Here is a 27,720-nt window from a genome sequence, read left to right as displayed (position 1 = left end):
TAATACACTAAAGTATTCAAAGAATATTAATGCCCCTATAACTTTCCTCCCGTTTGCTTGCAGCAGCGTCCAGCAGATTAACCTGGAGAGTTGGCGACTCTTGTACGGACTCCAGGGGCTGGATTTTCATTGAGGAGGTGTGTAGGAGGCGGGACTACAACTTTCGGGGTTGTAGTCCCGCCTCCATCGAGTTGTGGCCAACCCACGCGATTTTGACTTGATTGACCTTGTTGAGCCCGCCCAGCGGGCTCAGCAGGCCAATTAAGGGCCACCCGGCAACAGGTGACGTCACAGACTGAAATTTCATCTGTCAAGACCTTTTGTACTCCAAGTTAATTCCTTCCTCTCAGGATGATTTAGAGATCTCTCCAGAACAGAAAGCTGAATGCTGCAACTTTTGACAGCTCGTGGCCATTCTGCTTTCTGTGCCGGTGAGATGAGTGACTCCCGAGACCTGAAGGAAGGAAGGCTGTAAAGGTAAGTAAATGTAAGTAAAACTTCTTTAAACACTTTACACACACCAAACACACTTACCTCTGCACTCATGCACCCATCACTCACCTGAACACCGGACATCTCGAACCCTCCAAGCCCTTCAGCCCGACGGTCCGCCTCGCTAACTTGGCGTGGTTTGGAGCCGTCGGGAATCCCACACTTCAGGAATAAAAATAGGGATTAGGCTAAAAACTGCCTGTTAACAAGCAGTTAATTGGCACTAATCCCCTTCCCGCCTTGGGGAGGCGGGTCCCAGTGTGGGCCGGGTATCCGCCTCCTTTGAAACTGGCATGGAGGCGGGTTGGGGGCGGGATGGGGTCAGGACCCCCGATTTCGAGATTTTAACCCCCCACACGCCTCTAATCCCACCTCCACGGCCCAATGAAAATCCTGCCCCAAGACCGTGCACCAAGAGACAGACTGCCGGAAAAAGAAAGGAAGAGAAAGAACTTGCATTTGTACAGCACCTTTCACAGCTTCAGGACGCCCCAAAAGTGCTTTACAGCCAATGAGTTGTGATGTAGGAAACGTGAGAGCCAAACTATGCACAGCAAGCTCCCACAAACTGCAATGTGATAATGACCGGATAATCTGTTTTTAGTGACGTCAGTTGAGGGATAAATATTGGCCGGGGCACCAGGGTGAAATAGTGCCGTGGGGTCTTTTACGTCCACCTGAGTTTAAACCTCTCACCCGAAAGACGGCACCTTTGACAGTGCCGCACTCCCTCAGTACGCCACTGGCGTGTCAGCCTAGATTATGTGCTCGGGACTCTGGAGTGAGACTTGAACCCATGACCTTCTGACTCAGAGGTGAGAGTGCGAGCAGCGAGTCAAACTGACGCTCGGAACGGTCTCCAGGTAGCGGCGAGTGGAGACAGTCAAGGGACGGTTTGGTGATGTGACAGAGGCACTGCTGCCTTCTATGAAAAGTATGAGCTTGCTGGGCTGAATGGCCTCTCCCCTATCTCTATTTACCTTTGTGTTTGTTCAGTTTTTTCACCCTCAGAGATCCAATGCTTTTGCCTAGTGGGTTGCAATTAAATCCTTTAATTAAATGCATCCCATCTGGTGTCATATTTGATGGCAAACATGCCTGAAGTCAAGCCAGCAGCAAACAGAAAGACGGTGAGAGGGCACTTTCTGCACAGTGGAAACGCAATGAGATAGCTGGATCTCAGCACAATGTGGCTGCACCCAGATCAAAGACCAGGCAGAGGAATCTGTCTGTCAGATGATTAGAACGGATCGTGCTCTGATCGAGTCAAGTTCTCCTTTGCAAAAATAATAATCCCACAGTCAAACGGAGCAGGCCAGAAGAAGCCCTTCGTGTAGATTTGGCTCATCTCCAGCTTCAAACTAAAATCACATAAATCAGGTCTTCTGCTTTCAGACAAAGGTTATAGCGTGTGGTTCCCAACTGTTTCAGTCCCTCAATCCGCACTTCCCTTTTTGATTGAGGAAAACCCGAGGTAACCCATAGTGCAGGACGCCAAGCTTGAAAAGCAGTAAGAGTGAAAGGGGAGATAAAATGAAGATGCAGGGCGACGTCAAGCTTTGTGTTTGCAAAGATTGTGGTCAGGAGGTAAGACTAACGGAAAGAAGAAATCCTGTGAAGGAACGAGGTAGAATTGGGCCTGCTGCTAGAAGCCTTGATTGTTGCCGTGCAATTGCAGGAAGGGCGACAAACTGTGGAGGAAGAAGAGAAATAACAACAGAACATGCTGGAAAAACTCAGCAGGCCAGGCAACATCCGTGGAGAGAAAATAGAGTCGACGTTTCGGGTCAAACCCTTTGTCAAGACTGGAAAGGCACAGGAAATGAAAGGCTGGGAGAGAACAAAAGAGAAGTGAAGAGACATTAAGAGGTATTCAAAACTCGGCATAAGACAAAAGACGGCTCTAGATTAGGTGCGAAATGCGCTGGCAGAATGGGAGACAGCTGCCATGTGGGAGAGAAAAAAAGGGGTGGGGGGGGAAGGGCCAAAACAAAGGTGGGGATAAAAAATAAGTAAAAATGTAATAGGGGCCGAGGTTATGATCTGAAAGAGGAGAGGTTTGAGGAAGCACTGACCACAGTAGTCTGAATAAAATGGAGGGATAAGAACGAGTGTGACAGAGAAAGAGGTTGCGCTTTTTGTGTCAGCTGTGGCTCAGTGGGTCGGGCTCCCGGCTGTGAGTCAGAAGGTTGTGGGTTCAAATTCCACTTCAGAGACTTGAGCACAAAATCTAGGCCGACACTCCAGTGCAGTGCTGAGGGAGTGCTGCACGTCTTTCAGATGAGACATTAAACCGTAAAAGATCCCGCGGCACTATTTCGAAGGAGAGCAGTGGAGTTCTCCCCAGTGTCCTGGCCAATATGTATTCCCTCAACCAACATAAAAAAAGATTTATCTGGTCATTATTGCAGGAACTTGCTGTGCACATATTGGCTGCTGTGTTTCCTACAGTGACTACACTGGTTGTAAAGCGCTTTGGGACATCCTGATGTTGTGAAAGGTGCTGGATCTTTCTTTTTGTTCATTTTTGGGATGTGGGCATCACTGGCAAGGCTGGCATTTATTGCCCATCCCTAGTTGCCCTTGAGAAGGTGGTGGTGGGCCTTCTTTGCTTTATCTGGTTTGTTATAGCAGTTTCCTAACCCTACTAGCTCAATCCTCATTTGTGTATTTTTTTTTTTTTTTTTATAAAAAAAGAGGATTGTTTCCAATAAAGTTCAGGCAAAGATTGTTTGGTGAGTACCATTCAATCGAGGAGACTTCTGTAAAATCGTTCACCCTCAATAGCAAACAAACTCCTGAAGCATTTGATCAGCACTGGGGTTTGTAGGGAGATGGAGCTAGACTAGGGTTATACTTACATAGGCTCCCACGATGTTGAACCGGGCAAAAACAAAGATCAGGCTGATGAATATGGACGAGCTCAGCATTCCAAACGCACAGACCAGGGGATCGGCCCGGGAGCTTTTAGTCCGGTACCACCGCGTTGCTGCTACACCCACAATCAGTCCGAGGAACCCAGTGACGCAAGTAATTGCTCCAAATATCAAACTGCAAGAGATTGAGAAGTGGTTAACCCTTGTCTCACATCAGTAACCACAATACATAGCAGATGAGGCGAGTTCCTAGAATTCAATTTGAATTGAACAGAAGAAAGAGAAGATCATTGCCTACATCCACTTCAGACTATGTAAAGGGGCAGTGCCCTCCTGAAAAATTGGTTGGCCAATAAACAAATAAGGTTTGCCAAAGACCGACGTCGATACGTTGAGGTAATCGCCTCTTTGGTTGGGACTGAATTCCAGTGGGGCGTGACCGACATAAGATCCTACAAGGTATCTTAAAGGGGTCCCCAAAGTTTCAGGAGATGTCCACACTTATGGCCTCAGCCTAGACCAGGGCCTTCAGTCTGGGGCTGACTAGAGGGAGAGGAGGCCAATAAAAGTCCCTGTCCTTCCATAGGTTGCACCTCAGAGCCTAGGACACCTTCCACATGGCAACCCCAGGGGTTACTTGGATGGACGCAAGGACAATCTACTGAGGACCCAGGCCCTGCCTCCCCCACTGATATTCGTATGCAGGGAAGGGGTGGGCAGTGGGAGCCATTGCTGGGGGGGGGGGGGGGTGGAGGGGAATCCTGGCGGTTGATGAGGGGGGGATGACGGAGATAAATTTCCCCCGACCCCCTCCAAATCCTAGCTTGAGTGGCGCTGCCATCTATCGCAGTTCCCTTGGTTTCTCTGGGTTGTTGTCGGTTTTCAGCTCTGAGTGTGGCATCAGGCTGTGTGTGCCCACTTGCACCAGGAGTTCACCAGGGGTGCCCCGAGTGCCGGTGAGTTTCAGCCGAAGCAGGAAAAATTCAACCTAAACCTTTCCCTGAGAGTTCAGTTGGATCGAAGGCCCCCATGATCAAATATCCTGTGTCTGTGCTCCCACATGGAGAATGGGCAGGTGGGTGTGGCATTCGGTGGCACTCAAGTTCCAGCCGGTGCCACTGGTGAATGGTGGGGAGGTAAACGGATGGGTGTGGCCCGGTGCATGTGACCTCACAATGCAACCTTAAGGTGGACAATCCAGTCGCTCAGCCCTGCCTGACTAGGGAGCCTCTAAGTGACTGGCCCCATCATGGGAACCCTACCTGTCTCTGCCACTGCAGGGCTCCACAGTACAGGGCTCGATGTTCTTCTGCACGACCTCCGCGCGAAACAGGTACAGCGGGATCCACACCCCAAGCACCCCAGTCGAAAAGGACACGGACGCCGAGGCCAGAGTGGAGAACACGAAGCTCGGTCTGTGAGAGAGAAGCAGGAGAATGTTAGAAGTTTAAATAGCAATGAATTACGCTGATATTTTTCTGTTTGCAGGATTGAGTCCATACCAGGAACAAACATCCATTTATACAGCGCCTCCGTCAACCTCGGGACGTCCCAAAGCGCTTCCCAGCCAATGAAGTACTTTTTGAAGTGTAGTCAGTGTTGTAATGTAGGAAACATGGCAGCCAGTTTGTGCACAGCAAGCTCCCACAAACAGCAATGTGATAATGACCAGGTAATCTGTTTTAGTGATGTTGATTGAGGGATAAATATCGGCCAGGACACCGGGGATAACTCCCCTGCTCTTCTTTGAAATAGTGCCTTGGGATCTTTTGCGTCCACCTGAGGGGGCAGACGGGGCCTCGGTTTAACGGCTCATCCGAAAGACAGCGCCTCCGACAGTGCAGCACTCCCTCAGTACTGCAGCGAGAGTGTCAGCCTAGATTATCTGCTCAGGTCTCTGGAGTGGGACTTGAACCCGCGACCTTTTGACTCAGAGGCGAGAGTGCTACCCACTGAGCCATGGGGGGGGGGGGGTAAAGGAAATAAACAACAGCAGACTTCCTGCTCCTGGAAAGTGCACGCGTGGAAACCTCATGATCAGGCTCTGGTGTGATGCCCCCGTTGGCGAATAGCCTGCCAACTTGCTGCCCAGGAGGTGAATGGCAATGAGATTCGGGCGGTTTCTATAACGGAGAAGGGGGCGATTCTTAAACCAGGTAAGCCAACACGTGAGGGACAGTGATTTGGATTTAGTACTGAGGACAGTGGCTCTCCTTAAACTGGACCTTGGTTTGAGGAGAAATGTTTTCACCCAGAGGGTGGTGGGGGTCTGGAACTCGCTGCCTAAAAGGGTGGTAGAGGCAGAAACCCTCATCACATTTAAAAAGTACTTGGATGTACACCTGAAGTGCCGTAACCTACAAGGCTACGGACCAAGAGCTGGGAAGTGGGATTAGGGTGGAGAGCTCTTTGTCGGCCGGCACAGACAAGATGGGCCGAATGGCCTCCTTCTGTGCTGTAAATTTCTGTGATTCTATGATGGACCCCAGCGACAGTTATTGCCCGTCACCAGAGGAGGGGGGGCTAAAAAGGGACTAAAACGCAATGTAAAAGTTGCTGTGTATTGCCCTTTTAATGGGTGTGAGAAGGAAATCAAAAAAAGCCCAAGTACACCACCCGTGGTTGCCAGTTGAGGCTAAAAGCTGCGGTATTACTGATTACCTGAAGCACATTTACTGGTGGCTGTGGTTGATTTATAACCAATCCAGTGAACGTTTACAGGGAGTTCGTGGCCTGGTGCAGCCAGTTTGCCGACAATTTTTCTCGGTAACTGTACACAAAAAGCGTACCTCCGACTAATCAGCCCCAAACGGAGGAACTGGTTTCACACCGTGTAAAGGCAGCGGGATCAGAGCCTCAGCACAGCACCCACTGACCCCGGTGGAGGCCGCATCATCTCTGCCCATGGGCAGTCGCACACGTGTGTTGGAAATAGCACAGGAACAACACAGGCAGCAGGACCAGGCCTGTATAGATGGGACTGTTCAAACAGGAGCATGTGATCGGGCCCTGGTCATACACTACAGACTGGAAACCTAGGGCTGGATTTTGTCAATGGGGACGTGATGGAGGCGGGACTCCCACTTTTTGGGTCGTAGTCCCGCCTCCATCGATTTGTGGCCAACCCACGCGATTTTCCCTTGATTGACCTTGTTGAGCCCGCCCAGCGGGTCACCCGGTTACAGGTGACGTCAGGGATTAACATTTCATCTGTCAAGAGCTTTTGACAGATGAAATATCAGCGTTTGACAGCTCTGTGACGCTGTCAAACACTGACAATCTGACTTCTAACTTGAGTCCTTCTACTCAGACTCAGTTAGAAATCTCTCCAGAACAGAAAGCAGAGGCTGCAGCTTTTGACAGCTCGCGGCCATTCTGCTTTCTGTGCCGGTGAGATGAGGGACTCCCGAGACCTGAAGGAAGGAAGCCTGCATTAGTAAGTAAAAGTAAGTAAAACTTATTTAAACACTTTACACACACCAAATACACTTACCTCTGCACTCATGCACCCATCACTCACCTGAACACCGGACATCTCGAACCCTCCAAGCCCTTCAGACCGACGGTCCGCCTCGCTAACTTGGCGTGGATTGGAGCCGTCGGGAAGCCCACACTTCAGGACTAAAATTAGGGATTAGGCCAAAAACTGCCTGTTAACTACCTGTTAACACGAATTGGCACTAATCCCTTCCCGCCTCGGGGAGGCGGCTCCCAGCGCGGGTCGGGTACCCGCCTCCTGGGAAACGGGTTGGGGGCGGGAAGGGTTCGTGCCCCCCACGCCTCCATTCCCGCCTCCACGGCCCTGGGAAATTCAAGCCCCTACACTCTGTGGGAGTGAGGAGCAGGTTAAGGTGATGTTCTGTAGGAGTGACAGGCCGGGGGGGGGGGGGGGGCGCGTTCAGGTGACACTGCGATCACTACTGCAGGTAGATTCGTGACTGCCGAGTGACTCTCCTAATTCCTCTCGCCTGGCCTCCAGTCACTGCCTCCTCACAGCAGCACAGTTGAGTCCGAGAGCCACTGTGTAAGGGACCAGAGTAGAAAGCTGCGACCTACCATCCACAGTAACAGGGGTCAGGAGCTCCGCCATAGGGTGCCAACATAACCCCTCATCATTCAAGTATTCCCCGGCATTCACACCCTCTTTTCGGGATGGGACTGAGCGCTAATCCAATTCCCACACAAGCACAGTGTCTGACACAATCTCTTACATCTTAATCACGGCCTTCATATCTCTGCTCCACGAGGTACTGGCCCTTAGATGCACTAGGTGTTGGTCTGCGGCCCCTCTCTTAGGCTCTGGCACAAGTAAGATGATGAGGGTCCCTGCTGCGAAGCCCATGGCTGGAGTCACCTGTTTGTACGGGAGAAATATTCCAATTAAAACCAGAGGCAGGGCCCAGCCAGAAAACAAACAGAAGGAAATAGGTTTGAGTGCAGAACACACCGTGCCTGGAAGGGCCCAGCTTTTACACACCCCACCCGGTGGGCTGACTCCAAGTCCCCACATTCCCTCCATCAATCACAGGAGCTGGTAACACTGCCGAATGCTCAGGAAGCTACACAGTGCTGACAGTGGGCTGCAGCATCCATAGAGACACACAGCCTAGCGCTCGACTGTAAAGACTGGTTTTAATTAAACCCGTCGAACCACTAAGGACCTCCCGTCAAAATAGTTTTCTTTTATGCTTCTAAAAAACAGAGGCTGTTTGTAATGGGTATAACAACTATTGTACTTTCTATAAAAAGAATAATATTTGTCTCCAGTAATCGGGAGAGGCACATCGATCGGTCTTTATAGAATCCTCCGTCCAGGGGGCGGAGATGCAAGTCTAGCCCTATCACTCATTGCCTTTAACAGGTACTTACAGTTTATGAGTTACTGCACCACAGGCAGACATAAGAAAGGACTTACGTTTATATAGAGCCTTTCACATCCTTAGATAGTCCCAAAGCACTTCACAGGTAATGAAATACTATTTGAAGTGGAGTCACTGTTGTAATGTAGGAAACGCAGCAGCCAATTTTCACAGAGCAAGGTCCCACAAACGGCAATGTGATCATGATCAGAGAACCTGTTTTAGTGATGTTGGTTGAGGGATCAATATTGTCCAGGATGCCAGGGAGAACTGCCCTGCTCTTCTTCGAAATAGTGCCATGGGATCTTTTACGTCCAGCTGAGAGAGCAGACGGGGCTTCGGTTTAACGTCTCATCCAAAAGACGGCACCTCAGACAGTGCAGCGCTCCCTCAGCACTGCACTGGAGTGTCAGCCTGGATTATGGGATGAAGTCTCCAGAGTGGGACTTGAACCCACAACCCACTGAGCCAAGGCTGACACCCAAAGTCCGCAGTAAGGTCGCCTCATTATCAAGCTGTTAGGATTTCTCTTGTCTCTTCACTTTAAAGGTGCTGACTGGCTTCATATTGCAGCATGTTCTGTTATAAATTGTTCACACTTTGTATGATGCATCCATAAGGGGCAATAAATATAGTTCTGTAGGCCAATGTAAGACTGCAGTCAGCAGAAACGGAACGACATTTAGATTCGCAATGCAACAGTCGTTTCAATGCAGGTCGTAAAGTTTTAAATTATGATATCTTTTCTTAAGGATCAATTACCCAATCGCCAAATGCTAAGTTATCTACAGCTTGAAATCAGTCTCGTGGTAAAGCTGTCTCATTGAAAATGATGTCCATCTCACTACTATTCATCCACGTGGCAATTTCAGTTTCATCAATTCCGAGCCAGCCAAGAAGTGCGTCCTGTCACCAGGCACATTCAGCTTCGGGGCTGCTGGGATTGTAGCCGGCACAGGCATAAGGGGCCGAATGGCATCCTTCTGTGCTGTAAGATTTTATGATTCTACGTTCCTATAGCTGGTGCACCAATCTGAAATGAGAGGTAATTAACTCCTCCTCCCATCCACCTCCCGTCACCAACATGGATTGCTCCATTCTCGAATGGGGACCCAACTCCCTCAGTTTTCAGTGAGCTCACACTGTACACTACAGACACTCATGTCAAGACGTACACTAACTGTACAGAACACAGAGGCATCGAGCTGCTCCAGATGGGCACGAGTACCATCCATCATTTACTGCATTGCACGCTGTGTCATGATAAAAGGAAAGAACTTGCATTTCTATAGCGCCTTTCACAACCTCAGGATGTCCCAAAGCACTTTACAGCCAATGCAGTACAGTGGAGTCACTGTTGTAATGTAGGAAATGCGGCAGCCAATTTGCACACAGCAAGCTCCCACAAACAGCAATGAGATAAATGACCAGATAATCTCTTTTAGTGATGTTGGTTGAGGGATAAATATTGGCCAGGACACCGGGGAGAGCTCCCCTACTCTTTTTTGAAATATTTCTGCTCTCCTGATTTTCATAGCCGCTCCCCCAGTGAATCGAGACCAGTTTACCGTTGAGTTGCGTGAGGCCTGGCTGTTGATAGCGAGTTCTTAGGGCATCAGAAAATCAGCTCAAATGTTGTCCTCGGCGCCTTGCTGAAGTAGCCGTTGGTGAGTCTATGCAGTGAATGGCTACAGGGTATTCAACTAGGGGGGACATCACAGCCATGACCATTCCTGATTTCACCCTAGATCTCTCTCTCACACTCCAGAAAAGGTCACCAGACAGCGACTGGGAGCGAGACACATAGCTGACATTTCCTCCTTTCTCGCTCAGTGAGAGGGGGCGGTGGGAGAATACTGCGGTCGATTGTACTGCCCCCAAACATATTTTGCTGCTGCTGATGGCCCACAGCGCCTCATGGATGCCCAGTTTTGAGCTGCTAGATCTGTTCTGAATTTATCCCGTTTAGCACGGTGGTAGTGCCACACAACACGATGGAGGGTGTCCTCAGTTTGAAGAAGGGACTTCATCTCCACAAGGACTGTGCGGTGGTCACTGCTACCAACACTGTCATGGACAGATGCATCTGTGACAGGTAGATTGATGAGGGTGAGGTCAAGTAGGTTTGTCCCCACAGCCATGCAATTTTTCCTTCTCTGCTTGCAAACGTCCTGTACTTTCCGCTGGTTGGGCACTGAACTGTTTCAGTGTAGATTCAAACCTCTTTTAGAAGAAACTCCCCTGTCATTACACAGAGAACAGAGCGAAGAAATAAAGGCACTTTTCTACAATGACATGTCCCCATCTCCAGCTCGACCTACATTCCACCAATATAGGTCACAGTGAGCGCACAGTCTGTGAGCAAGAACATTTCCCAAATTCAAAATGAAATACTGCACAAATAAAAACCGGGAGAAGATGAAAGAAAGAGATGAACTCTCACCCGAAGGGCCCAGTGCCAGTCTCCAGATGCCTGCGTTACGCAGGAGCCCAGAATGTATCCAAGTCCACTGTAAGAAAGGGGACAGGAAGGATTATTACAGCGTCGTTACGGTACTCCTCTCGACACACCCCAAATCCACAGACTATAGCATTTTATAACATGGGGAGGTGGAGAGCCTCAGTCGCTGGGAGTGGGGTAAAGTTCCCAACCCTCCTGGAATGACCGGGAGTTACTCCCTCCCCCACCCACCTACCGCTTGGTGAGGTTGATATACCTATCAATTCATTCCATGAAAAGCGACGAGTTAAGATAGTAACTATAGGTTTTTATTGGCTAAATAACAGAGCCCACCCTCGTGGGTGATCGGTTCCAACAAGGAAGAATACTAGCCAAGCGGTCACCTTTATACCTGGGCAAGCAGGCGGAGCCATGGGCGGAGTCAGCTGAGGTATGCCTAGGTATAACAGCGTGCGTGGCAAGAGGTAACCTTGTGTAGTGATAACCACAGTGTAAACAGTGATAACAACAGTGTAACAATAGTGAACGGTTGTGAACGGTAACAGTGGTTTACCACAGAGGTCACCTGACCATCACCACAGGGAGCTGCAACCCCGTGGAGTGCAGTCGGGAGGGACTGGAGAGCCGGCAATCGGGGGGGGGGGGGGTCTCTGCATTCGGGGAGGGGGGTAAATTATGGCAATCAGCAGGGAGCCGGTGGAATGATGTCATGGCTAATTCCCCAATCTGGAAATAAAATGTTGGTATCAGTAAAAGTGACCGTGAAGCTGCCAGATTGTGGGAAAAACCCAACTGGTTCATTAATGTTACCTGGCCTGGCTTATGTGTGACTTCAGGCCTACACCCATCGTGGTTGCCTCTTAACTGCCCTCTGAAGTGATCCAACAAGACGCTCAGTTGCTGCTACAAAAAATTTCTGGGAGCACCTTCACCACATGGGACAGCTGCGATTCAAGAGGAAGGTTGAGCAGGTTGGGCCTACACTCATTGGAATTTAGAAGAATGAGAGGTGATCTTATTGAAACATATAAGATACTGAGGGAGCTCGACAAGGTAGATGCAGAGAAGATGTTTCCCCTCATGGGGAAATCTAGAACTCGGGGGCATAGCTTCAGAATAAAGGGTCGCCCTTTTAGAACTAAGATGAGGTGGAATTTCTTCTCTCAGGGGGTCATAAATCTGTGGAATTCTCTTCCCCAGAGAGCCGTGGAGGCTGGGTCATTAAATACATTTAAGGTGGAGATAGACAGATTTTTGCAAGATAAGGGAGTGAAGGGTTATGGGGAGCGGACAGGAAAATGGCTTTGAACCCAAGATCAGCCATGATCTTATTGAATGGCGGAGCAGGCTCGAGGGGCCAAGTGGCCTATTCCTGCTCCTATTTCTTATGTTCTTAAGGCCCACCTCCACCTTCTCAAGGGCAACTAGGGATGGGCATTAAATGTCGGCCTTGCCAGCGATGCCCACATCCCGAGAATGAATTTAAAAAGCGTAGAGCGTTTCCATTGGCAAGCACTAATGCTAACTGAGAAGGCTGAGCTATGCACGGATACCTTCCCAGTGGAATGGCGAAGTAGAAGAAGGACAGCATACAGGTCCTGGTGTCTTTGGTGAACATGTCAGCAATGATGGTAGGAGCGATCGTGGAGTAACTGGCTTCACCAAAACCTACCAAACCTCTCGAAATGAGAAACAGCCAGAAGTTCTGAGGAGTAAGCAAAGAACACATAACATGAAGGTGACACAGTGATGAAGCATTTCTTCAAATTCAAATCAAACATTGCAAATCTCGGTCTGGCTGTTGCTGCAATCCTCCATCACTGTAGGCTCTGTAGAGTACTGAAATTAATGATGGCAATGTCCTTTTTCAGGGTTTCCAGCATATTTATTATTTGCTTGTGCAAAGATGGGCATATCAAGCAAAGAGGTTGAAGTACTTTGGGACATTTTTCGATGTTAAGATGTTATATAAATGCAAGTCCTTGTTGTTGACTGTAACTAAAGAGAGTTTGCAACCCTTATACAGTGGGGCTGGGTGGTGTGCTTTTTAGTGAAGTTATTGCATTGACTTATTCAGCCTCGAAGACAAGACACCAATTGTCCGCCCACTCTGCAACTCTGTCTGAAGCTGCTCGTTCGCCACGTCTCCTTCAGACCGAGACCTGGTTACTCTGCACGCGGTCGTGCTATCAGAAGAGAATGACACCAGTCAATGAAGTCACCCACCAAGTCATTGATAAAAACTAGAAACAAAGGGGGGGGGGGGGTGAATAAGCCTCCCTGATAGTGGACCCCTACAATAAGGAGACAAACGGCCAGTCAAAACCAATGTTCCCTTTAAGCTGTGCGACAGCGTGGCCACGCAGCGCTCCAGAGCTCCTGCGCAGCCAGCTTTTCAATGGGGAAATACCCACGCATGCACGGTATTTTGAATGGGCCGCGCAGCCCCTTAAAGGCAGCGCCTCGGGATGTTTTACTACGTTAAAGGCGCTATATAAATACACGTTGTTGTTGTTGTTGTGGCTAGAATACAATAGGGAGAAAGTTATGCTTCAGTTGTATAGAGTCCTGGTCAGGCTCCCAACTGGAGTAACTGCGTTCAGTTCTGGGCCCCGCACCTCAGGAAGGATATCCTGGCCTTGAAGGGGGAGCAGCGCAGATTCACATGAATGATACTGGGGCTAAAAGGAGTTAATTATGAGGACAGGTTACACAGACTAGGCTTGTACTCCCTCGAGTTTAGAAGGTTGAGGGGGTGATCTGATCGAGGTGTTTAAAATGATTAGAGGATTTGATGGGTTAGATACTGAGAAACTATTTCCTCAGGTGGGGTCATCCAGAACAAGGGGGCATCATCTTAAAAATAGAGCTAGGCCATTCAGGAATGTAATCAGGAGGCACTTCTTCACCCTAAAAGGTAGTAAAAATCTGGAACTCTCGTCCCCCAAAAGGCCGTGGATGCTGGGGAACAATTGAAATGTTCAGGATTGAGGTCAACAGATTTCTGTTGGGTAAGGGTATTAAGGGATAGGGAGTAAAGATGGGTAAATAAGTTTGAGGTACAGATCAGGCATGATCTAATAGAATGGCGGAACAGGCTTATCCAGCTTGAGGGGCTGAATGGCCTCCTCCTGTTCCTGAACTATCCACCCTCCTCGCTGGGTTTCAGCCAAGACTCTTCAGCAGGTTTGAAACCTTCCATTATCTATAAGAGGATACAACTCGTGAGCCAAAACCACACTGTCTAGTTTTGCTTGGATTTAGATAAAAACCAGGAACTACTTCTGCACAAACTACATTCCTTCGTGCCAATTTCTCCGCAGTTTTTTTGTTTGATGTCCTAAGCTCTTAAGTGTCCCTGGCCTGCTTTCTGAAGGCTTCTAGTGATGGACTTCTGAGTTTTGGCATTTAGATTTTCTTGTAGCCAGGTTAAGCTGGGACTAGTTAGGGAGAATTGTTTCCCCCACTGGCAGGAGGGTCAGTTACAAGAGGACACAGATTTAAAATAATTAGCAAAACAACCAGACTTAAAATGTGTTAAAAAAAAAAAGTATACAGCGAGTTGTTGTGATCTGGAACGCACTGCACTGCCTGAAAGGGTGGTGGGAGCAGATTCAATAAAAAGGGAATTGGATTAAAACCTGAAAAGGGAAGATTTGCAGGACTGTGGGGAAAGAGCAGGGGGGAGTGGGACTAATTGGAGAGCTCTTTCAAAGAGCCGGCACAGGCACGATGGGCCGAATGGCCTCCTTCTGTACCGTATGACTCTATGATAGAAGCCAAGAAATCGAAAGTAGTTCTGAGATTCAGTCTCATTATTAAAATGACAAAAGCAATCAATTGACTTAATCCCTGCATCAGTAATGAACATTTCTCTGGTGTGATAAAATCCCTACAGATGACTTTAACCTATAATTAGATTTGCTTGGCTAGATTTTCATGTGTCAGGAACACTCCTGCTTGTATAATTTTGTACGAAGGCAGTGCCTGTGGGTAAAGAGTGCAGTTCAAAATCTCTTAAAGGGGCACCGTCCTTGTTTTGGGCGGGGGGGGGGTGGGGGAGGAGGGAAGAGCGTTGTTTTCATTACAATTTGCACGTACATAAGTGACACAATTTGTGATGTGACACGATGACACATTTCAACCCTAACTGCCCCTTTATGTGGTTTAGCGAAAGGTTTGTCAAACGCTCTCCCCCCCCTTTAACAGGGTGACGACAGTGTCAGTTCAGCATCGAGCTGCCAGAATGTTCCATTTTTGCTCGGGTATTTCGACCAGGCCTAAAGCTCCAACACTTTATGGCAAACCGTAAAACCGCAGCCACACAATTCAAGTTTATTTGGTAACGTGACGTGACTGAATAGTGGAACTGTGACTTTAATCAGTTTCTGGTGCTTTCCCCAATTAAAGGGTGAGCAACAGGCCATCCCATCCATTAAGTCCATCCCTTTAAAGATGAGCGCCGGGAATTTCCTTCAGGAAATTCGATTACTTTTAGGGGAGATTGGTGGAAATTCTGTTTACGCATCTATCCGGAGTTTCCGCTGATCTACCACCAAAGTTACATCAGCCAATCAGTTACATTGGGGATAACACAGATGGAGTGTTATTGAGATATTCATCCATAAACCACAACAACAACTTGCATTTATACAACGCCTTTAACTTGTAAAACGTCCCAAGGTGTTTCACAGGAGGGTAATCAAACTCAATTTGATGCCAAGCCACATAAGGAGATATTGGAACAAGTGGACCAAAAGCTTGGTCAAAGAGCTAGGTATGAAGGAGCGACTTAAAGGTGGAGAGAGAGAGAAGTAGAGAGGCGGAGAGGTTTAGGGAGGGAATGCCAGCGTTTAGGGCCTAGGCAGCTGAAGGCTCGGCCACCAATGGTGGGGCAATGAAAACCGCAAGAGGCCAAAATTAGTGGAGCACGGAGATCTCGGAGGGTTGTGGGGCCTGGAGGAGGTTAGAGGGATTGGGAGGAGTGAGGCCATGGAGGAATTTGAAAACAAGGATGAGAATTTTAAAATCAAGGCGTTGCAGGACAGAGAGGCCAATGTAGGTCAGCGAGCACAGGGGTGATGGGTGACTAATATCATCCAGACTTCAAGATGTAAAACACAGTGCGGCGTGTGGAACAGCCTGTATTAACTTGGCTAATACTTGCAGATTGAGGTCACGGAGCAGGAATTAGTTCCCTATTCTACGAGTTTGGATTTATTTGCTAATGTTGGATGCCAGGATACAGACATTAGATCGCAGGATTTGAAAGTGCCTTTGGGTATTATTTTGTGGGTGCCTCAGGGACCAGAACAGCCAGAGCACATTATACACTGATGTTCCAGGTTGACCCAGAGTCAGCCTGGAGCAGGAATAAAGCACAAACTCAGCTTATCGACAGCAAGGTGATAATATTTTAGACAAAGGAAAGATTCATATATTCAGTTCTGTCCTGATTCAGAGCTCCATCCGATTTCATATTGAGAAACAATTTGGCAAAATGCCAATGAATATTAGAATGGTTTCAGAGATAAAATGGGAATTTGCGTGGCAGTCTTCCAAGAAAGGCTGGGTTTATGATTTATTTATGACAACTTATTATTTAATGTATATTCCATATTATTAAAGTAGATGCTCAGGTAGAAGAGAAGCCTTATACAGCAGTAGAGGCTCAATATACAGATTTGTAATTCGCTACCTCTCTTTCCTCCTTTAACACGCTCCTTAAAACCGACCTCTTTGACCAAGCTTTTGGTCACCTGCCCTAATTTCTCCTTATGTGGCTCGGTGTCAAATTTTTTGTCTTATAATACTCCTGTGCAGCGCCTTGGGACGTTTTATCACGTTAAAGGCGCTATATAAATATATAAGTTGTTGTTGCTGATAAGGAAAGTACTTCATAGAAACATAGAAGATAGGAGCAGGAGTAGGCCATTCGGCCCCTCGAGCCTGCTCCGCCATTTAATGAGATCATGGCTGATCATCCAATTTCAGTACCCTGTCCCTGCTTTCTCCCCATACCCCTGGATCCCTTTAGCCTTAAGAAATATATCCAACTCCTTCTTGAATATATTTAATGAATTGGCCTCAACTGCCTTCTGTGGTAGAGAATTCCACAGGTTCACCACTCTCTGGGTGAAGAAATTCCTCCTCATTTCTGTCCTAAATGGCTTACCCCTTATCCTTAGACTGTGACCCCTGGTTCTGGACTCCCCGGCCATCGGGAACATCCTTCCTGCATCTAGTCTGTCCAGTCCTGTCAGAATTTTATAAGTTTCAATGAGATCCCCTCTCATTCTTCTAAACTCCAGCAAGTACAAGCCCAATCGTCCCAATCTCTCCTCATACGTCATTCCTGCCATCCCAGGTATGAGGAAGAATATCTGATTACTCCCTCTGCACTGCCACCTACAGGTGGTGGGGGCAGGGGGTGCCTGCCAGCTCCCTGTTCTTCATTTTCACCTTGGACAGATGCTTGGGAGTTTTTTTATCTGGAGGCACAGGCTGCCAGAACCATTCGTCCTCCTCACTGGGCCTACTCAATATGTTCCACAGGAGCACACATTCCAATTATATTTCTGTATGTGCCCATATTTTTTGCTCGCCAATGTTCCCTCTCCTCCTGAAGGTACCACCTCATGCACGGCCACCATCTAGTCCCTTGCCCTTAAGGTCAATCTTAGCCGCTTGCATGCTCACCAGCCCATGGATTTCTCTCCATTAATGCCAATAGACAGGAAAATAGCAGGCTGGCGAACACCGAAAGCACCGAAATAACAACAGAAAATGCTGGAAAAACTCAGCAGGCCAGCGTTTCAGGTCGAAACCCTTCTACAGTCTTGATGAAGGGTTTCAACCTGAAACGTTGACTGTTTCTCTCTCCATGGATGTTGCCGGGCCTGCTGAGTGTTTCCAGCATTTTCTGTTGTTATTTCGGATTTCCAGCATCCGCAGTATTTTGCTACAGAAAGCACCAACCCATCTATCATCATCCTCGGCACTAACTGTCAGCCAGCTATTTGACTGGGGGGCTGGGCCAACACAGTTGAGCCAGGCCCTCTCTTCCCATGAAATCCTGGCCTATGGACTCACTGGGCAGTGACAAGGAGTGGCAACCCTGGCTGATTGTTCCCTTCCCTATCACACGTCTATTGCCACCCAGGCTGCCCAGAACCTTCCCGAGTCACATCATTTGTAACTGAGCCATCGAGGGAGTGTTGCCTGGAGCAGTTTCCATTGAAGCCAACACGAATCCTGGCCTGAGAATTGTGAAAAGGGGCACCTTGTAGGATCCCTGCTCATCTCCTCTTCAATATTTAATCAGTGTTAGTCGTGGCTCAGTGGTAGAACTCTGGCCTCTGAGTCATAGCATTGAGGGTTTATGTCCCACTTCAGGAGCTTGAGCACAAATTCTAGGATGACACTTCAGTACAGTACTGAACCAACATCACTGAAACAGATTATCTGGTCATTATCACATTGCTGTTTGTGGGAGCTTGCTGTGCGCAAATTGGAAGCTGCGTTTCCCACATTACAACAGTGACTACACTTCAAAAGTACTTCCTTGGCTGTATAACGCTTTGGGAAGTTCTGAGGTCGTGAAATGCAAGTCTTTCTTTCATCCGTTGTTACCTGTCGGAAGTGACCTTAGACTAGGATTTGACCGCGGGCTGGTTGAGAGACAGACGTGCACGGAAGCTGTGGGCCTGTTACGTAGCTTGAAGGCCAAGCTTGCGATAGGGTTTCTAACCCTCCTAGATTGGCCCAGAGTCTCCAGGAATGAAAGATTAATCTCCCAGGCACTGCTGCCAGCAAACCGGGAGAAAAATCATCAGGGTGATAAAAATAAAACCTGAAAAAAAGGCTGTTTGACTAACAAGTCAAGATCCATCCAATCGGGTGGCGATTTATTCACATGGGAAGGCGGTGCGCTGTGATGATGGACATGTCGGGTGACCGGTGGCGGGAGCGTGGGGGCAGGGCAACCGGAAGGTCACGTGACAAAACCTCCAGGACTATGTCCAACCAGAGTTGGCAACTCTCTTCGGAGTATAGGAAGAGGAGGAGGCCATTCCACCCCTTGAGCCCGTTTCACCATTCAATTAGATCCTGGCTGATCTGTACCCAACTCCATTTACAGGAAACTTTCGATTTACCGGCACCTAAATAACCGGAAATCTCGGTTAACCGGCAAAATTCGGGAGTAGGTTTTACTTCATAATCTACTTGCGTTCCTCCATCTGTTGCTGTGCAAGGGTGTGGCTGCAGCTGTTGCTAAGCTACAGAGACGCTTGGAACTTGTGGCCATTGTTCTGCAGTAAGCAACAGGGTTTGTTGCTTTATATGGAGCTCTCAGCGTTCGGTTATCCGGAATTTTTGATGAACTGGCACCACGTCGGTCCCGTCCGTGCCGGATAAAAAAAAGTTTCCTGTACCTGCCTTTGCTCCATATCCCTTGATACCCTTACCTACAGCAAGTGGATTAATGGGGTGTATGTTGGGGAGGAAGGTTGGGGAAGAGGATTAGCACCATTATCATTACCCAGAATAGAGAGATTTGTTTGGAGGCTGGCACACAGTGCGTTCTAATTGGTTTGTTTATACAGGGGGCTAGATTTAATCAGGTGTCTCAAAATAGCAGTCTATAGAATTAAAAACTCCCTCATTCCCGAAGACACACGCTGTGAGCAGAAATGTCTGGAATGTACCAAATCAGAGCAGAAACCGACTCCGGCATTCCCTCCGAGGAAATGAGCGTCTCCTATCTGTGCTGGGATGCTCTGGGCCTACATTCTGTTTATTGAGACGTTCTGGGTGGCTTGCGATATTTAAAAAAAAAAGGAGTTCATACATTAATTGCCCTTTCAAGGTTCTAACACAGTACATTTTTCAAATGCAGGTAGGCCGTGCTTGAAGTATGAAAACAATTCTCAAAGCTCAAAGCCTTTCTAACTGTTGGGTCCTGGATCTTTAATAAAAGAAATCAAAGGGGAGACAGGGATTTGTAATACCGAGACTGATGTCTTAAACCTTCAGCCCCTCCTCTCCCCCCACCCCCACTGAGTCATTTATTTGATTATTCCACTTCCTTTGTAATTAGTTAACCCTATTCAAGCCAAGGCACCTCATCTCCAGAACCAGTCTCTGTAATGAGACACAAGACTGCCAACAGATACAATCACTCCATGTTCATTTTTGTGGTTTGGTTAAAAAATGATTTGTAGCAGTTTGCGGTTTAGTTCAAATGTACGCAGAGCGAAGCAAGTGTTCCGTTTCAGGAAGGAAACATTGTTTGAAGATATATTAGGGGAAACAAAAGGACTCGCATTTCTCATCCGCTCTCTCAGAAACACCCCAGAGTGATTTACGTACATTGGGGATAGATTCTGACTATTGGGGGACTGACCGAGCGAGCGCGCTGATTGGCCTCTTATTCCGGCGGCACCCGCCATTTTGAGGCCCCGGCCTCACTTAAATCTCCTGCTCCTCCAGGGCCCACTAAAATAATTCGACACTTTCTTTTTGACTGGGCCTCTTTCGGCTCAGTCTCCCGTGGAGCTGGCCGCAGTGTGCACTGCGCAGGACGTGATCAGTGCAGGCCTAAAATGGCGATTGGGGTCCTATTCAGGTCGATGGACCTCGATTTCCGCATTAAAAGGAGCCTATCGCATGAATCAGGCAGGCGCTTTGGACACCCGACGGTAGGCCCCTTTCAAAATGGAGCTGGCCGCATCGGCGGTGACTCCATTTTGAGGCCTTTACCGTCCTGTTAACGGCAGGTGGAGGCAGTGAAAATCGACCACAATGAGTTGCTTTGAAAGTGCAGTGACTTTTGTTATGCGGTTAAACACGGCAGCCATTCTGTGCATAGCAGGATCCCACAGCCATCAATGAGATGAGTGACCAAGCTAATCTGTTTCTGGTGGTGTGAACTGCGGGAGGAATGTCGGCCGGGACGTCGGTGAGAACACCCTGATTTTCTCCAACAGTAATATCCATCTGAACCAACGTCTTATCCGAAAGACGGCACCTCCGACAGTGCGGCACTCCCTCAGTACTGCACTGGAGTGCCAGCCTGGATTTTGTGCTCAAGTCTCTGGAGTGGAGTTTGAACCCACGACCTTCTGACTCAGATGGTGAAGAGTATGATCAAAATCAGCCAGGTGCCATCTGCTAATCTTTACTCTGAACATTGGCTGTTACAAAGTAGAAAACAGCAGCAACGTATTTATTAAAAGGGACAGTGTTATTTGCTGCTGTGTATTGCATTAACTGCAAGGTGAGTGCAGATGTGTGTGCAGTAACACAATTGCTGATTTAGAGAGGAAGAAATATGTCGAGCTTCAGCTCCTGCTCTCTACCCAGAGACCCCCCCCGCTACTGAAAGCGCATGTGCGTGGAGTCAGGGGAGGGCAGGATCAGGCATGTCGGTGATGGCCACCCCCTTGGTAGAATAGTCAAGGTTCATAAATATATAATGGCTGGAAGGCAAGCTAACAGAAAGGTGTCGGGACCCACGGGACAAGGCGTCAACACCATCAGGAGAAGGTGGGGGGGGGGGGAAACAATAGAAGAATTCACCAGCTCTGCTGTTCACATCCTGTTCCAAAGCCAAGTGGCCCCTGTTATAAATCTCATCATCAAGAAACTACTTATGAAATAACGCTGGACGGCCAGCTGGTGGCGCCGTCCAAGGAGTATAAATACTCGGGTGTGGGCCCCAGCTTGCCAGGGACATTTTGTAAGACAAGGAACTAGTGAAGTACAACTAGACCTCCATGTTCTGAAACAAGTTGATTAAAGCCTTGCTTTATACTCAAACCAAGTGTGTAGTGAGTTTTATTACGTCAGGCCCAGTTCTTTCACCGGGAGGTGTGGCATCGCACTGTAACACGGTAACTCACCGGCTTGGTGATGAAGGAGCTGGTAAGGGTGACGGCCGACCAGAAAAATATCCCGCAGCTCAGGATGAACTTCCTGTTGAAGCGGTCACCTAGGAAACCGAAGATCGGGGTGGCCACCATGAAACTGCAGATGAAAACTTGGAGAGGGAAAAAAAAAACATAAAATTTTAATACGGAAATTCATTCAGTTAATGCAAAACATATTGACCATAAATTGCTTTCAAACTCCACCCCAATTTTCGGTCTCTGTAGCACCGATAATATACTGAATTTGCTAAAGTTGACATGCTCTCCTTATCTGGGCATCACCATTCCTGCAGCTACGCACCTCCACCAGAAGATGGAGCTTCCTCAGCCGCGGATCCCCACACCTATCCCTATAGCCTCACCAATGCCCGCAGAGCAAGTCGTCCCTGTCTCGACTTTCCGAGGACAATGAGCCACTCATCATTGAAAATAATGTACGGGGACTCTTTCTCCCCCCCCCAAGTTTTCTCCTCTTTTTTCACTCCTTTCCTAAAAGCAGTGACTCGTTCTGGGATACAGATCCCCAGGGACTAGCAGCCCTTGGGAAGGTGGGGAAGGGTTGAGGTTGAGGGGTGACTTGCTCAAATGGTAATTTCTTCGTGTGCAAGTCCAGACAGTGAGTGCTGGCAACCTATCCAGCCATCAGTGTCAGCTGTGGATCAGCACTCCGCGCCCCTGAGTCAGAAGGTTGTGGATTCAGGTCCCACTCCAGAGATTTGAGCAGATAATCCAGGCTGACACTCCAGTGCACTGCTGAGGGGTGCTGCATTGTCGGAGGTGCCATCTTTCAGATGAGACGTTAAACCGAGGCCCCGTCTGCCCTCTCAGGTGGATGTAAAAGATCCCATGGCAGTATCTGGAGAAGAGCAGGGGAGTTATCCCCACTGTCCTGGACAATATTTATCCCTCAACCAACATCATTAAGACAGATTAGGGGAAAAATTGAGTCGCGCCCCCTTTGGGGCGCTAACTTCGCCGGGGCACTACTTTTAGCGCCCTGAAAAAATTAGCGCCCCCGCGGCCATAATTGAGTGGTAGCGCCCCAAGAGGGAAGCAGGGCGCGACTGGAAGGGCCCCACCTCCCTCTTGGGGCGCTGCGAGGGAATATTGCGGCGCTACATGCCTCAGCGCCACGTGCTGCGGCACGTCGCACCGCGGTACTGCAGGCCTTCCTAAAGGGGAGAGGTCTTGCGCAGCGCGACCTGGGGCCCAGCTGGGCCACTGGGGATTGGAGTCCCGGCAAAAGAGCCCGTCACTCAAGAGAAGTGCTGGGCTCATGGAGCGCAAGCGGCACGCCGCGGGGGGGCAGGGGGGTGGGTCAGGAGGCCGGGGACGGGAGCGTAGGCAGGTGCTGGCAGGCGGCAAGCAACAAAAATAGCCGCCCTGCACCTCGCCTTTAAATAGCGCTGCAGGTAGGACCCCCTGACCCCATCGGACATAGCGTCCAGCGGTCAGTCAGGGGGCGCTACCAAAGATCATCGCTGTCGGCACAGCGCCGCGGGGTGCTAACAGTTACTGCCACCGCGCACCTGCCGCTGAATTTCGCGGGAGGTGTTGGCGGCTCTGCGCCCGGGCGCTAGTTGCTTTGTGCCTCCCATTAAACCGAATTTTTCCCCCATTATGTCCACCTGAGAGGGCAGATGGGACCTCAGTTTAAAGTCTCATCCGAAAGATTTTGTGCTCAATTCTATGGAGTGGGACCTGAACCCATGACCTACTTACTCAGAGGCGAGTGTGCCACCCACTGAGCCATGGCTGACACCAGGAGTGTCCAGTAATTCCCTGTCACAGTTCAGCAGGGGCACAGATCACCGTCACCGTCTCGCTGCCCTACCTATTCCACATGGTCGGGCGGCACACTATAATTAAAGAACAATTGGGTGCATCAGACCAGTCCTCACAGGGTTAAACCGATCACTGCTTTAGTCCACTTTGAGAAGGAATGTTGCAGGTTTACTTCAATGAGAGTTAATGATATTTTACTTCATAGTCCCTGGGGATCTGTATCCCAGAATGAGACTCTGCTGAAACAGGCTGGTTATTCTGGTGGTTTCAAGGAGCTAATTCCAAATGAACAAGATCAAAGAAACAGGAGACACCGCCAAAACTTCAAGAATTAACATTCACATTAACATCCTTTCAGGATTCACCTTCCTTTTGCTCTTGGTTTTGTTTTAACCCGTCTAAACATGGGGTGACGATTGCATCATGAGGGAATTTGGTTTGGAGGAATCACTGTTCCTGGGTGGGTGAGAGAATGAAGTGATCCCAATGGAGAACAGCAGTGACGGTCTCATTTCAGGTGTGTGTGTACGTGAGAGAGAGAGAGAGAGAAAAGAGAGAGAGAGGGAGGGTGTGTATGTGAGAGAGAGAGAGAAGGAGGGTGTGTGTGAGTGTGTACGTGAGAGAGAGACAAAGAGAGAGAGGGAGGAAGGGTGTGTGTGTACGTGAGAGAGAGAGAGAGAGAGGGAGGGTGTATGTGAGTGTGTACATGAGAGAGAGACAAAGAGAGAGAGAGAGGGAGGGCGTGTGTGTATGTGAGAGAGAGAGACAAAAAGAGAGGGAGGGAGGGTGTGTGTGTATGTGTGAGAGAGAGAGAGAGAGAGACAAAAAGAGAGAGGGGGAGGGTGTGTGTACGTGAGAGAGAGAGAGACAAAAAGAGAGAGAGGGAGGGTGTGTGTACGTGAGAGAGAGAGAGACAAAGAGAGAGGGAGGGTGTGTGTGTATGTGAGAGAGAGACAAAGAGAGAGAGAGGGAGTGTGTGTGTGTACGTGAGAGAGAGAGAGACAAAGAGAGAGAGAGGGGGTGGGTGTGTGTGTGTGTACATGTGTGTTGTCTGTATGTGTGTGTATCTTTATGGCTATGTGAGTGTGTGTGTGACTTTGTGTGTGTCTGAGAGTGAGAGTGTGTGCCCGTGTGTGTTGTGTGACTGTGCGAGTCTGTGTGAGTGACTGTGTGTGAGCCTGTGTGTGACTGTGTGCGCGTGTGTGAGCCTGTGTGTGTGTGTGTGTTTGTGGCTATGCAAGTGTGTGTGTGACTGTGTGTGAGTGAGTGTGAGTGTGAGTCTGTGTCCGTGTGTGTTGTGTTGTGTGACTGTGTGTGAGTGAGTGTGAGTCTGTGTGTATGTGTTTGTGGCTATGTGAGTGTGTGTGTGACTTTGTGTGTGTGTCTGTGAGTGTGAGTGTGTGTCCGTGTGTGAGTGTGAGTGTGAGTGTGAGTGTGAGTGTGAGTGTGTGTGAGTGTGTGAGTGTGTGTGTGTCCGTGTGTGAATGTGTGTCCGAGCCTGTGTGTGAGTGCCTGTGTGTGTGTGTGTGTCCGTGTGTGGTGTGAGTGTGTGTCCGCGTGTGTTGTGAGTGTGTGTCCGCGTGTGTTGTGTTGTGTGTCCGCGTGTGTTGTGTTGTGTGTCCGCGTGTGTTGTGTTGTGTGTCCGCGTGTGTTGTGTTGTGTGTCCGCGTGTGTTGTGTTGTGTGTCCGCGTGTGTTGTGTTGTGTGTCCGTGTGTGTTGTGTTGTGTGTCCGTGTGTGTTGTGTTGTGTGTCCGTGTGTGTTGTGTTGTGTGTCCGTGTGTGTTGTGTTGTGTGTCCGTGTGTGTTGTGTTGTGTGTCCGTGTGTGTTGTGTTGTGTGTCCGTGTGTGTTGTGTTGTGTGACTGTGTGTGAGTGAGTGTGAGTGAGTGTGAGTCTGTGTGGCTTTGTGCTCAATGAGCTGCAGTGGATGAATTAAATGTCCTCAGATCTCAGCCTGGCTATAAAATATTTTGAAAGTTCTAAAAATAAGGATAGATTTTCTGACTCCTCACCCATTGAACCTCAGAAGGGAATGATAATTACTTGTAACAGATTGATTTTATTTTTTTACTGACAACACAATTTACAAGTGCTGTTGGAGGTCCCCATCGACCAGCAGTGAGGTAAATCCTAGAATAGGTGCGTGGATCTCACAGGGCAGTCGCCCAGTTTGACTTACGTGGTTAGATTACAGCATCATGTCATTCAACCCAAAAAAATCTCTAAAAATGGAATAAAGCCAGTGCGCTGTGTAAAGAGCGTGTCTCTCGAGAGAAGCCCGTCTCATTTATAACACTGGCAAACTGCTTTTCCCTTACAGCTCCTGACCCTGTCTGAGCTCCCTGATGGGTTACTACCTCCTAACACACTGCAGCCAGCATCCTGTCCTCTACATTCGAGTCAGAAGGTTGTGGGTTCAAGCCACACGCCACAGAGACTTGAGCCCATAATCCATGCTGCCGTACTGAGGGAGTGCTGCACTGATCTCGTCCATCCCTTTAACACAGCTGGCTACCCCCTCTCTGACTTTTATCTTTGACAGAATTAGAAAGAAGGAACTTTCATTAACATCGCGCCTTTCATGACTTCAAGATGTCCCAATGAAGTACTTTTGAAGTGTAATGTGGGAAACGCGGCAGCCAATTTGCGCTCAGCAAGCTCCCACAAACAGCAATGTGATAATGACCAGATCATCTGTTTTTGTTATGTTGATTGAAGGATAAATATTGGCCAGGACACCGGGGAGAACTCCCCTGCTCTTCTTCGAAATAGTGCCATGGGATCTTTTACGTCCACCTGGGAGAATAGATCGGGCCTCGGTTTAACATCTCATCCAAAAGCCGGCACCTCCGACAGTGCAGCACTCCCTCAGCACTGCCCTGGAGTGTCAGCCTAGATTTTTGTACTCAAGTCTCTGGAGTAGGACTTGAACCCACAACCTTCTGAGGGTGCTACCAACTGAGTCATTGGCTGGCACAGAAGTGCTTCCTGACATCACCCCTGAACGGCCTAGCTCTAATTTTAAGGTTACGCCCCCTTGTTCTGGACTCCCCACCAGAGAAAATAGTTTCCCTCTATCTACCCTATCGAATCCATTAATCATCTTAAACACCTCAATTAGATCACCCCTTAATCTTCTTTACTCGGGAATACAGGCCGAGGGAAGGCTTCACACAGAAAGGAGGCTGGTAAAACTACAGGACTAATAGCTCTATTTGAGTGTAGCCCTGTTGCCCGCTGTATGGGAGTGATGGTTACACTGTAGCCCTGTTGCCCGCTGTATGGGAGTGATGGTTACACTGTAGCCCTGTTGCCCGCTGTATGGGAGTGATGGTTACACTGTAGCCCTGTTGCCCGCTGTATGGGAGTGATGGTTACACTGTAGCCCTGTTGCCCGCTGTATGGGAGTGATGGTTACACTGTAGCCCTGTTGCCCGCTGTATGGGAGTGATGGTTACACTGTAGCCCTGTTGCCTGCTGTATGGGAGTGATGGTTACACTGTAGCCCTGTTGCCCGCTGTATGGGAGTGATGGTTACACTGTAGCCCTGTTGCCTGCTGTATGGGAGTGATGGTTACACTGTAGCCCTGTTGCCCGCTGTATGGGAGTGATGGTTACACTGTAGCCCTGTTGCCCGCTGTATGGGAGTGATGGTTACACTGTAGCCCTGTTGCCCGCTGTATGGGAGTGATGGTTACACTGTAGCCCTGTTGCCTGCTGTATGGGAGTGATGGTTACACTGTAGCCCTGTTGCCCGCTGTATGGGAGTGATGGTTACACTGTAGCCCTGTTGCCCGCTGTATGGGAGTGATGGTTACACTGTAGCCCTGTTGCCCGCTGTATGGGAGTGATGGTTACACTGTAGCCCTGTTGCCCGCTGTATGGGAGTGATGGTTACACTGTAGCCCTGTTGCCCGCTGTATGGGAGTGATGGTTACACTGTAGCCCTGTTGCCCGCTGTATGGGAGTGATGGTTACACTGTAGCCCTGTTGCCTGCTGTATGGGAGTGATGGTTACACTGTAGCCCTGTTGCCCGCTGTATGGGAGTGATGGTTACACGGCCTCCTAATAACATTCCCCTGCCTACTCTTAGTAAAAGAGTCACAATGGATCGAGGGTAACAGCAGGGAGTGCCAGAACTGATGCCTCCATGACTGGAGCCTCAGGCACATGTGAAGCGAGAAGCCTGCTTGAAAAGAAGGGAGGGCACAAGTGGCCCTGATGTAGTGTTGGCAACACCACTGCCTTTAACATAGAAACATAGAAGATAGGAGCAGGAGTAGGCCATTCGGCCCCTCGAGCCTGCTCCGCCATT

General features: G+C 48.9%; 1 protein-coding gene across 1 annotated transcript in view; it reads right to left on the bottom strand.

Annotated features, from left to right (window-relative positions):
• LOC147102049 (sphingosine-1-phosphate transporter SPNS2-like) overlaps positions 1–27,720 on the bottom strand; it is a 122,377-nt gene that overhangs the window by 28,599 nt on the left and 66,058 nt on the right. Inside the window, exons 3-8 of the mRNA XM_085964197.1 lie at positions 21,593–21,729; positions 12,242–12,393; positions 10,671–10,737; positions 7,580–7,722; positions 4,631–4,783; positions 3,354–3,543 (exon numbers count right to left, since the gene is read on the bottom strand). Coding sequence (XP_085820323.1) covers positions 3,354–3,543; positions 4,631–4,783; positions 7,580–7,722; positions 10,671–10,737; positions 12,242–12,393; positions 21,593–21,729 — 842 coding nt within the window. The remainder of the gene's footprint in view (positions 1–3,353; positions 3,544–4,630; positions 4,784–7,579; positions 7,723–10,670; positions 10,738–12,241; positions 12,394–21,592; positions 21,730–27,720) is intronic.

Source organism: Somniosus microcephalus, chromosome 22 (assembly GCF_052327205.1).
Source record: "Somniosus microcephalus isolate GS21.2 chromosome 22, FLI_Smic_1.0, whole genome shotgun sequence".
Taxonomy (NCBI): Eukaryota; Metazoa; Chordata; class Chondrichthyes; order Squaliformes; family Somniosidae; genus Somniosus; species Somniosus microcephalus.
The sequence above is the reverse complement of the archived record's forward strand: the minus strand, read 5'-3'. Positions and strand labels throughout refer to the sequence as shown.